General features: G+C 38.9%; 1 protein-coding gene across 2 annotated transcripts in view; it reads left to right on the top strand.

The window, feature by feature from the left end:
- Positions 1-8,089, top strand: part of CHRFAM7A (CHRNA7 (exons 5-10) and FAM7A (exons A-E) fusion) — a 39,811-nt gene extending 31,722 nt beyond the window's left edge. For both annotated transcript variants that reach the window (XM_065641504.1, XM_065641505.1), the window contains 4 exons: positions 12-206; positions 1,541-1,627; positions 2,303-2,412; positions 4,470-8,089. In XM_065641504.1, the coding sequence (XP_065497576.1) occupies positions 12-206; positions 1,541-1,627; positions 2,303-2,412; positions 4,470-4,988 (911 nt within the window). In that variant the 3' untranslated portion in view covers positions 4,989-8,089. The remainder of the gene's footprint in view (positions 1-11; positions 207-1,540; positions 1,628-2,302; positions 2,413-4,469) is intronic.
- The last annotated feature ends 4,526 nt before the right edge of the window (positions 8,090-12,615 follow it).

Here is a 12,615-nt window from a genome sequence, read left to right as displayed (position 1 = left end):
CTCCTCCACAGGAGTTCCTGGGAAGAGAACTGAGAGTTTTTATGAATGCTGTAAAGAACCTTACCCAGATGTAACATTCACAGTAACTATGCGACGTAGGACTCTCTATTATGGACTCAATCTTCTTATTCCCTGTGTACTGATATCAGCACTTGCTTTGTTAGTTTTTCTGCTTCCTGCAGACTCAGGAGAAAAGATCTCACTAGGTAAATCCGTAATAGGATATTTTAAGTATGACTGAACCAAAAGAAGTCGTCCTTTTTAAAGTTTTTTGAACAGTCTTAGTAGGCAAGGAGGAATAGCTTGTGTGCCCTTTTCTGGCTCATCAGCTATTTTTACTGTTTGATGCTGAAGCCATGTGATGTTTAAGCCTTGCTCTCAGCCTAGGCTACGCTGAAGTTGTGAAATGGAGAAATTCCAGCCAACCGAGCAGAAGCATGACAATTCCTGCCAGCCTGCCTTAGGAAGCAGGGCTTCATTTTTTGATGTTTCTCTGCTGATGAGAAATCCCATATTCACTGAGTAAAGCTTAAGTTTACAAATATGCATTTGAACACTTTAACATGGAATTCTTCTTAATATTTCATTTTAATAGTGAGTTGTATTAAGAGCCTAAGGTGCCTTCTCAGAAATATTGATTCTAACTGCTACTATTCTAATTTTTATAGCAAATTTTAACTACGGTATTGGTTTGTGAAACAAATCCGATGTCTTTAAGTACTTGGTCCTTAAGATGGAGGTTAAATATGTAATGAAACTTTTTGCCTCAGACAAAACTGTAGATACACTGGCTTCTACTAAGTGAAAATAGCTGTTAAAAGGTAGAAGCAGAGCTGACATTTCTCCAGAACATGGTTTAATTGAGTAGTAGCCTCTCTAATCAAGGAGTCCCTCTTCATATTTTAAGATTAATTCTTTGTTCCTAAATCTTTTTCCACCTTACAATGACTCCTTATTGTTTGAGACCAGTCTGGAGAAAAAAGCTAAGCCTTGTTCCAGAAAGATGGGAACTTGTCACTGAGCAGCAGAAGTCAAACTCCAAAAATCAACAGTCAAGACAGCTTGGGCATAGCCATGTGCAGGACCCAACAGCTAATATCAGAAGATATCAAAGTCTGTCCAGGAGAGCAAATCTCTTTTTCAGGAATATTATGCATTACACCACCTGTAGCTTCCATGTCAATTAATCAATTGTCGTATGCTCAAATACTCAAAATCACACCAGGTTTCTAAAGCAAACAAGCAGCAAGAATTACTTTGATTTACCTCAGCTAATTAGCGAATGGTGATAAAAGCTGAACAGCTACAAGGGCCTAAAAATATATACATCTGTGCAAGCATTGGTACTAGTTTGGCAGCACTGCTACCTTGAACTTGAGCTAATACAGGAAAGGACAGGAGCACCACTAACATGCTGGTACAAGGGTAAAAGTGGGAATGTATCTTGCAAAGAGCCCTCCTTCAGGTTCATTTTCTGCTTCTTACTGCCTTGTAATCAAAACCTACTGATCTAATTTCATACTTAATGTTTATCTTTCAGGTATAACAGTCTTATTGTCTCTCACTGTCTTCATGCTGCTTGTGGCTGAAATTATGCCAGCAACATCTGACTCTGTGCCCTTAATCGGTAAGCTAACTACAGCTTTTATTCACTTGTATCGCTTTTATTCACTTGTATCTTTTGTCAAATGAGGGGCAGTGACTTTGCCAGAAGTAAGGCAAATTACTACCTATGCAATGGCCTACTGCAACTGAATTCGAAAAATGTTGCCAATTGATGAGAAGCTCTGATGGGTTGATTCCCTATACAACTTTCATGCTTTCTGCTCTGAACAAAACAGAAAACATATGTATGTTTTGGGAAAGCATAAGGGAGTCAGTTAGCCATGGAAGAAGCTGTTGCAGTTTTGACACAACTGACCAGACATTAGGAATACAAAGCTAAACATGATTAAATCTTCCCACTGTAACTGCTCAAACAAAGATAAACTTTTCAAAAGAAGTACTAGCCAGTCCCCACAATACTGGTGAAAGAAAATTAGGAGGACAATTTTTTTCAAGGTTGCTTAGAAAAGGCAGGTGCTCAGTTCCACGAAGACAATTACTAAAGACTGGTCTCCTCTCAAATAACTGCTGCTCTGTCTGCTTTTGAGAAATGTTTCACAAATACCTAAAGTAGCACATGTATCACTACACTGGAAAAAGAACTTAACACCATGTATGCATGTATATGAATATCTCTTATAGCTACAAAGCAATATTGGCCAAAGTATATTGCTGTAATTATCTGTTTATTTTGCAGCTCAGTATTTTGCCAGCACTATGATTATCGTTGGTCTTTCTGTTGTTGTCACTGTTATTGTTCTACAATATCATCATCATGATCCAGATGGGGGGAAAATGCCTAAATGGGTAAGGTCTGATTTTCATTCACTATCCATTGCATAAACGTCCAGTTCAGGGATGTGACAGAGTAGCTAGTGACCCATGTCTACTTCTTACTGTTAAAAACATCAAAATCCTTCCTAAAGGCTTTATTTTGAAAAGTAGTTTCACCAGAAATGAGATGGTCAGATACCTTTCATGTGGTTTGATTCTCAGAGAGCATCTACTTGCTTTTGTATTCAGAATCTCCTTCACAACAGCTAGAAGTAGCTCAGGATTTTGCTAAAACCTAAATATATGTGAAGGTGATATTTTAATAAGCCGCAGATGTCAGAAGTGAAACAAGTAGAAGGAAAGAATAAGGTGCTGATGGAGATTATAAATGCATGAAATACAGTAGCCTCAAGGTTCAACTGTGCAACTGCTACATATTTAGCTGCTGTGGATACAGAAACATCAAGACCCTAAAAAATACTTGTTAAAGATGGCTGCTAAAGTGGAAAAGGAGCTTGCTCTGAAAATCCTCATTTTTACACCTCTCATCAAAAACATCCGTAAAGTGCGAAGAAAAATTAAAGTCTTTTCCTAAGCACATATGACTTTCTTTATACTTCTGTGAGTGGTTGTTTTTACAGAGAACATTACACTGATATTGGATTACAAAATATGGATGAGTATCATCAGCTAACTGGCCACTCTTCCTGACTTCACCCAGCTCATGGCAGCATCAGGCATTACTGAAGATGGAAAGACCTTTCTCCCTTTTTTTCTTCTCTCCAGAACAATGAGTTATTATTATCCTGATTAGGCAAAAAAAAATGTACACACAGCAATGCCCTGCAGTCAAGAGATAATGAGATATTCCCTGGCCTATTCTGGGTTAGTGACTTTAAAATAAATTTCAATGAATAAAAGATATATCTTTAGACGTGTTTGATGACCTAAAGGGGACAAATGTTTAGTACTGAGCCAGACATCCTCAGGAAATAGTGTACTTGAGGTGGAGGAGTGAGCTTTAGTGTTGAGAAGCTGAAGTCCATGAAACATTATTTGGATACTGGTGGATTTTGGATCAGGCCATCAGTTAATGGAATATTATCCTTCTTGGTAAAGCCTCATAGTGTAAATAGAGTAACAGGGCAAGATCTGTCTCTGGTTGGGATGTTTGCCTGGATATAATATCTACTCTGAGTGGCAATCCGCAGTCAGAATAAATGGACCAAATCTAATATTAATTACAGTATAAGATTTTCACATTATATGAGACAATAATATTTAATTAGTTCTTTGGAAAAGAAACCTGGAATGAGCTCTTAAAATCTGACTGAAATAAATTACAGAAGCTTGAATCTGAACTGAACAGTCTCTGCCTTGCCTGCACTTTCTGTAAGGCTGGATTAAGGCAACGTAGAAAACAATAAAATGATACAAACTGATTAAATTTGCAAAGTATTTTTTTAAAATAAAAATATTTTTTCCATCTTTTCTCCATGCTATATCCAGATCTGTTTTCTAAACTCTGTAATCAGGTGTCAAGAAAGCAACGTGAAAACAGAGCTCAAACATTATAGAGCTTGGTGGTTCAGTCCAGTCCAGTATGGCATCTGTTTTAGCAGCCCCCTCCAAACAGAAATGTCATATGAATTTAATACTAGAGCACAAATATGAGTGGAAGAATTGTAATTTACTGTAATTTATTTATACGAATACTATTATAAAGTAACTCTTCTTCAGTAAGTGTTTGTGGGGTTTCGTGTTTTATTTTGCTTTTTAATTCATGGTTTCTAGTAAGGATGGAAAAGGCTGCCATATTGCAGTTCAAGTGCAAGGAAGAATCAACACTATGGAGACTCCCATCAGAGGAGGGGGGACTCCCAATAGTGATCAACAGCACTGCTAGAATAAGAAAGCAGCCTCAGTGATTGGCAAATTAATCAGCTGGAAAACTCTGGCACCATTTTCCAGAACTCCTGTGCAGACTAAGCAGGGGCCATGGACCAGACAGTCACCCAGGCTGCAAAAATCCCAATACTAAAGACAGTGGCTGTGTGAAGATGTGCTTATTCTCAAAAATTTTCTTTCAGACAAGAATTATCCTTCTCAACTGGTGTGCTTGGTTTCTGCGGATGAAAAGACCAGGGGAAGATAAAGTGCGTCCTGCCTGTCAACATAAACAGCGTCGATGCAGCCTGTCAAGCATGGAGATGAACACTGTGAGTGGACAGCAATCCAGTAACGGGAATATGCTATACATTGGGTTTAGGGGGCTGGAAGGGGTTCACTGTACACCTACCACTGATTCAGGAGTGATCTGTGGGAGGATGACCTGCTCACCAACAGATGAAGAAAACCTGCTGCACAGTGGGCACCCCTCTGAAGGTGACCCAGATTTGGCAAAAATTTTGGAAGAGGTCAGGTACATTGCAAACCGGTTCAGAGACCAGGATGAAGTGGAAGCCATTTGCAATGAATGGAAGTTTGCAGCCTCTGTAGTGGATCGGCTCTGCTTGATGGCTTTTTCAGTCTTCACAATCATTTGTACAATTGGTATTTTAATGTCAGCACCAAACTTTGTAGAGGCTGTGTCTAAAGATTTTGCCTAACTCCTAACTACAATCTGATTCTCTGAAGTATGATATGTAGCAAATAAGAGTACGTTTTCTGTTTGATCGCTTGTTTTTAATGAGTATGCTGCTTCTCGTTGTCCGCTTTCTTTTGCCCCCCTCTCTGGTCCTGAGTTCCTTTCAGAAAAGCAGCACCATTTCAGAGGGGAAGCCAAGGATTTCCCCCAGGCTGCCTGTACGCAGCTCCTCTGAGCTCTCTTCCGTGGGAGGTGCAAAGCGGCTGCGAGCCCCTTCAGAATGACACAGTATCGCACCACCGTCTCTTACACATTTTTGAACCACCTATTACAAAACAGGTAGGCAATGCCAGGAATGGTCACTTCTTCCAGACTTCGTTATAAAAGGTAGAAGGTGGTCCATCTTAACTATTTGAAAAAGTGACTGTAAACACATTTAGGAGAGGATGAAATCTAATAGATGGAAACTCCAACAGCAGAGAGAAAAGGGAGAAAGAGGTTGCTTTTCAGTTACTGCTTTTTACCGAGTTATGGTATGCAGCTCTCCAGCTCACTCAAAGCCAGTCAGACCCATAAACTTCCTCCATGCATTTTACATAGAGCATATGGGCCTTTATAGCATTCTGAATTTGTCTGAGACACCAGAAACCTGAAAGTTAAGGTCATACATCACGTAACTTGTCCTTTTATATCTTTCTAGATTTGACCTAGAAGTTTGGTCTGAATTCTTAAACAGGCTTCACAGTAATTTTTGCAGGGTTTACTACTTCTTTCTTCTCCCCAGAAAGACATTCTTTCAACCCATGACCTTTTAACCATCAAAAAGAAAATGAAGGGTTTATGATGCCTTTATCCTCACTTGTTAAAAAAAAAAAAAATTACACACACTCGTCTCTTTACTGTTGAACAGATTCCTGTGTGGAAAAAGTAACTCAGTGTCTTGTACAGGCTTAAACTTAAATGAACAATCTAAAGCAGAAAATAAGTCATTAAATCCTGAGATTAAGGTTTTAATTTAAAAATTAAATGTTGTATGCTTAGCTCTTTATAGACCTCCTTCTGTTGAGTCACCATAGCATGTCTTTACAAGAAAACTTGACCTTCTCTGCTCAGTTTATCATCTGAAGAGCACTAATGAATAATAAAGCTTTCTTTGGTTTGATATAAACTATGAACTGTATAAATATATATTTATATATACACACTGCATATATGTCCAAGGAAAGGTTAAGACTTAAATACAAATTATCTTGTCTACACAGACATTTGCAAAGACAAACCTAATAGTTCATCACTTCATTATTTCTGATTCTGAAATTCTCCCGTCGAAATCTGCTTAGTTTTCACATGACTTCGATATCTCAATGAAAAGAGCCGAGCTGAGAATACCAGAAACTTTGTGTCTATGAAGCAGCTGAGAATCAGCCTGTTGCTGACACGAAGTATTCCTGAGCAGTGATGTAAGTGGTAAAAGATGTGAGGGAGTATTACTTTAGCATTGACTGCTTGCTTTATCCTACAGAATCCCAAATTTTTGGCTGAGGTCCTCAGAGACACAAATGGAGGCCTGTTGTTGTACCATGTTTTTACTATGAAATAAACTCAAGGCCTCAGTTTCTCTCTTAGGATGGGTTAAAATAAAGTGACTGAAATGCTCATCCTCCCTAGGTAACTATTTCCTTTTCAGAGTCTGCTCCTCTAAAAGCAAGAGAATCGAATTTAATGTAAACCAAGCCCAGAGTCACACAGGTACAGTCCATCACCTGAGTGAATACCTTGGTCGAGCACCTTCATGCCCGGGAAAAGGGCAGGAGGAGTGAAAGGAAGGCAGGATATTTCTCACAGTTTGTGAACTCTGTCTTCCTCAAGGTTCATTCAGAATCTCACATTGCAAAGACATGAGCAAAGCATTCCGATCCTTCTTGAAAGCTCATCTTGAAACTGTGCCTCAGAGTTATCTGTGAAGAAGCTATATTTTCAGGAAGAATTATTAAGAATTAGCCATGCAATAATTCCTGCAAATAGTTTCTAGTTCATAGATTGCATATGAATAGGAAACTATGAGTCCAAAATTGGAAATGTGAGTTTTGTTCATTTGTGAATAACTACACATACCATGTGGCATGTGTTGCTCTTCCAAGTATTGTTTCTAGACTAGGCTTCCTGATGCGAATGTTGATTTGCATTGGTATTTTTTCCTTCTGCAAGTATCCTTAAGTAGCTACGTAGAATTTAGTCTTTGTAAAGTTTTGGAGTCCTGTTGGAGAAGAATTTTTCAAGAAGACGTGAAGACTCTGGGGACTGCCTCGTGCAATGGGACACAACTATTGCAATCATAATACAAGATGCATGTAACAGGAAGCATGAGAGTACCCCTCTTTCCACCTGAATCCATTTACAGTATCTGTAGAAATCATCTTGCTAAATACAGAGTTCTCTACAGAAGGATGGAAAAAGCAATTCACAATTTGACAGTAAACTTCATTATCAATGACAGACACACCTACGCTTAAAAATCGGAGACTGGTATTTGGCCTTTAGAGGAGTCCTGCCAAAGCCTAACACGGAGTTTGTAATACTGTCGTAGTTTGTAATACTGTCAGTGAATACCAGCTGTGAGACACCAGCACCATGCCTACACTACTGCCTTTATCCTGGGCAGGACTTATGAAAAGGCACCAAAGGGACAAGTGAATCCTAATTTTCCCACTGTTAACACAACCTGTAAACATTTTGTAATAAGATTATTACAAATTTTAAAAGCAGCAGTGACAACTTCTCAGTTACATTATTTTGCATATAAGTTAAATTTTCCTGTAACTGAGCTGAGTAAATTTGCTATGTTTCTTGTCAAATTGTGTGCGTCCTAAATATATGTGTGTATCCACTAAACAATATTTTGATCTAAATGCTGAGAAAAATATTTATTTACAATTCTGAGCATAGAGATGGAAATTAATTACTGTATACAGTATGTGTATATAATATTGGTGGTAAGGATTTGTTATCATCTTAAGAGTCCAGAGAGAGGATAAGCAAGTGGTTCGCCACAACTAAGCTATGACTTGTCTGAAAAATTCAAAAGCTCACTCTAGAGCTCAGCTGTCAGGTACAATACTATGTGTGAACAATGTATATTACTTTTTCTGTTTTTATATTGAATTGTATTAAATATTTAAAAGATTTTTTAATATTTAACAAATTTTATTTAAGTGTTAATTCAAAAAAAGTTCCAAATATAAAATTTAAATAAAGATGAATTATTTAAACAGTATTTAAAACATTAAATTATTTTATACAGGAATTGATAATACTATGTAAGACTTTTTGAAGGTTTCTTTAAATTCTCTTTACATTCTCGTTAGCTGCAGGATTTAATCTGACCTCACCTGTGACAATTCAACTTTTCACCTTCTCTAACAGGAAAAGAAGGTAAACCAACGTCCCAGATTTTCTTTCCTTTTGTTATACTATTTTTTACATCAAGAAACATTGCATAAAGGGCATTAGAAAGAGATGTTACATCTGTCAGGTACTGATTGTCATATAAGTAATTCAATACCTTTTCAGTCCAGTACAAATAAAAGATTTAGATCAAGAGACTTTTGATTCTTTCTCATTTTGCTAAGATGGAAATAAACTCAAGTGGTAGAAAACATGAATAGCCATAAAAGAAAAAAAAAAATGTCTTTGGATATTTCAATCTGGGATGAAAAAGGTCTTTGATAATTAAAAATACATTAATATCCTCCTAGTACACCAGTCCCATGCCAAACATATATTACTTCAGTCTTACATAAACGATCTAAGTTAACTGAGTAGGATGGAAATACCATACAAGTTTTGGACTGGCCTCAATGACAATATTAATTTACTTCTTGAAGTTTAGCACAGAAAACAGAAACAAGAGAGAAAAAATAAAAGCATTCCAGCTGAATAAACTGTTGGTTTTGCCAGCTGCAAGCATTGTTTGTTGACTACTGCTGAAAATATATCTAATCAGCAGAATATCCCCCAAATGGAGGAAAAACCCCACGTCAGTAGATTTCGCAGACAGATGAGTTGTGCTGCCCACACGCTGAAACAGCTTCCTGAAAAGCCTTCTCTCTCTACAACATCCTGCTGAGCATCTGCCAGTAGTGAAAATCAAGGGTTGCTGAATGCAAGACTTCATTCTCTTATTGCTTCCAAGAGCTTGTAAGGAACAGCTGATGGAGAGCAGTTTGGTGAACACCCCAAGTCATACAAGCATGCCGTTGTTACTGAATCCATCCTGTCTTTGGCCAAGAGCTGCCAGGGTCACAACATCAGCTATTCCGGTGAGGCCATGCTGATGGGTGCCCATTCCTCCAAAGCCAACACACTCACCCCCTCTTCCAGAGTGCTGACAGGCAGGACACGGCACCTCAGACTTAGTGTTAGACTCCAGCATGGTCAGACAGGCTCAGCTCAGCGCACGCTCCAGGCCATTTCCTGGCACTGCGTAGAAACCTGCCATCACACGTACAGCTCTGAAGTGTCTTGAGAATGGGGATTAACATCAGGCTGCTGTCTGCTACCACTCTCAGGCAGCTGGCTGGTTAACATCAGACTGAAAGCTGCTTTGGTGTAGGAGTTTACACATGAACAGACCCAATGTCATTGCCCTGTGGGTGGCAATGTCCAGCAGAGCACTGAGTCCTGTGGCTATAGAGAGTAACAGTATCAGCCACCCAATTTTAATTCTATAAGAACGATCAGAATGTATTTTCTCTTCAACAAAATTATTTCTTAGCCTAACCTCATGATATTAAAATATCAGTAAATCTTAAAAGGCTATGAACAGAGTCTGCATGTTACACCAAATCTAACCTGGTAATCAAACAGGACCTTAAAAAAGACTACAACCACAAATGAAAGTGTTTCATTTTTCATATTTTTTTCACATTGCTTCTGCTGCTTAGAAGAAAATTTTAATGCTTATGTAACATTTATTTGTGCTGTTAAGCAATTTGCAGATGATGGCAGAGAGAGAAAACAAACAACAGTTTCTCACACTCCAATGACGACATTCAAAATGGCAATTTATTAACAGAACATGAAAGTATTCAAGTCCAAAATGTAGCATCAGTGTCTCATCTATACCCCCACTGTAAAGCTATCACTAGTAACTCACTGGGTTTTCAGAACTGCTATGTCTTGTCCCTGTAATAAAGCTATACAGGAATAGCAGTTTAAACTCCAAAATAATTAGAACAACCTGTATATTTTACCTGGAAACCAAACCAAACCCACCCAATAGCATCCATAGAGGTTTTCCTCTTAACTAAATAATTCAGGATACAATCCTGTGCCTCAGTGCCTGTAAAAAGTAGAGAAATCTTTCTACTGAGTCCAGAAGTCTGGGGTATGGACCATATTCAGTCTAACAAACCTCACAGTTATCATTTATTAGTTATCAAATATCAAATATTTATATTAAATCAACTTCAGGCTTAGAAATCAAAAATCTGCATCCTAGAGCAAGATATATGCACAACATCCCTCAAACAATATTGCCAAGTGAAACCTAATTAGCAGACTATTTTGATCAGAAGAAATGTTATAGGACCAAGATTCAGGAAGAGTATGGAAGTCTAACCTTTGACCCAAGAGAGACCGTAGTCACAAAACTTGACATTATTGTGTGCGCTAGAAGGAATATGCTCCAATCACACATTCAGGCCTGTCGCAGCGGAGGAGCCTTCCCAGCTGCAGCAGCACAGCTGCAGGGCAGAGCAGCCTCACCGCTTCCACTGCGCCGCATGAAAAGGGAGTAAGTCCTGCTGGTTCTTCCAGCTATGCTGTGTACACGGGTACAAGACGAATATACTGTCCTCACTGGTTAGTGCTTAGCTCAGCTTGTAAGATAGTTCTTTCTTTTGATGAGGTAATAATGTAAGCGGCTTGGAAGTGAAGGATTGCAGTACATAGCTCAATTGGTCTTTTCTTAAGACTACCAGAAACTGGCTTAAACTGGACTAAGCTGAAACCAGGTTAATGACATGCACAGTGGCTGTAGTTCTTTCTTCACTAAACCAGTTTTAAAACCTATTGAAGTTAAACCGCTGCAACTTTCTTTGCAGTGGAGTTTAACACACTTTCATTATCCTGTCTGCAGTTAGCAAAGACCTGTTGTAACATTGCTTAATGATATTTTACACACCATCCAGGTTGTTCATAATTGAAAGTATCTTGCAGTGAAGTGACCAGAAACAAGGATAAGCTGCTGCAGTACTGAATCTTCTAAAACGAGCTGTAAAAGATAAAAGGCATAGGAAAGACTGGTAGAGAATGGTGGGAAGGCAGGTTTGATATCATCAGCAACAGTGAGCTGTGACATGGGGCATCAGTACCACAGCTGCACTCCAAAGCCCCGCCAGCCACAGGAGGGGTTCTTTGACCACCAGCAGCGAAGCGACAGCCTGTGCTGTTCATGGCAGGTGGGGGCCGAGAGAGGGCAAGTCCACACCGACTGGGGACACACCTGTCACAAATGCCAACACTTCAGTTTGGGTCTTTCACATACACGTGCAGAGCCTCATTTGAGACAACTGATCTGAACCCCACTTCATTTCATGACATGCATGTGCAAAGATCTAGAGCTGGTCACAGCTTGAAGCCCTCTTGTCCCTTTTATTTAACTCAGAGAACATCTCACTGCCCTCCTCCTGTTTCTACAGTACACATAAAGTCTGCTTCTTCAGGGAGACAAAGTTAAAACAAAACATACTCAAAGATGTAAATAAAAACTTGCAAAATATTCTGAAAAATGTATGCAGAACAAACTCAAAACCAGTATGATTTTTGTTGCTAAAAATACACTGGAATTTGTAGCTTTCCAGTAGTTTTTCAGTTGCGGTAATATTCCATGGCTTTTAGTAGGCCAGCTGATAAATGGGATGGGTTAACAACCTTCCTGCTGAAATTTTGAAGCAATCTCTGTGGGCTGAATGGGGTGTAAGTGAAAACCCCCACAGCCAGCACAGCTTTTAGCCTCAGTGCACTATAGCCTGTCTTTTAAAAAAGCTCACTGTTCATTTGCAATCATTTAATGGATTGTTCTGCGCACACAACGGAAGCCAACCTGTAATGAATGGCACTGCAGAGATCTAAAGCGTCCAACCTCAGTTCTGAAAGACTGGATCCATGCCCACTAAATACAGTAATAAAAGCCCATTTATGTTCTTATGCACTTTCACTAGTGCACTGGAAATGTCCTATCTACTTGCAGCAATATAAAACCCGCACAGTGCAAAATCTGCGATTTGCGTCTCCAGGCATTGGCTTTATCATATTTCAACAGTAACCCTACCTCAGTATAAACAGCAGGAGATTTATCCCAATACTATATACAAAACACACCTTCATTTGCAACTTCTGCAAGTCTCTTCTGCCCATGCTCCAAAGGCCCCAAGAACAGTGATATCATGTCTTAGCACAGCAGGCAGAGTAATAACAGCAACAGAAAGATGCTTTCTCAGGGCTAAACAATGTCAGAACTTTTTGCATAAAACCAGAGCACTTTCTGAATTGCAATATTTGTCATCTTTGATACATACACCTAATTTAGACCATTTGGGCTCAAAAGTAACTTAATTTATTCTCCAGTTCTTTGAGAGATCAGAGAT

The sequence above is a fragment of the Caloenas nicobarica genome, chromosome 10 (assembly GCF_036013445.1).
Source record: "Caloenas nicobarica isolate bCalNic1 chromosome 10, bCalNic1.hap1, whole genome shotgun sequence".
NCBI classification, from domain to species: domain Eukaryota; kingdom Metazoa; phylum Chordata; class Aves; order Columbiformes; family Columbidae; genus Caloenas; species Caloenas nicobarica.
This window is presented reverse-complemented; position numbering and strand designations above follow the sequence as displayed.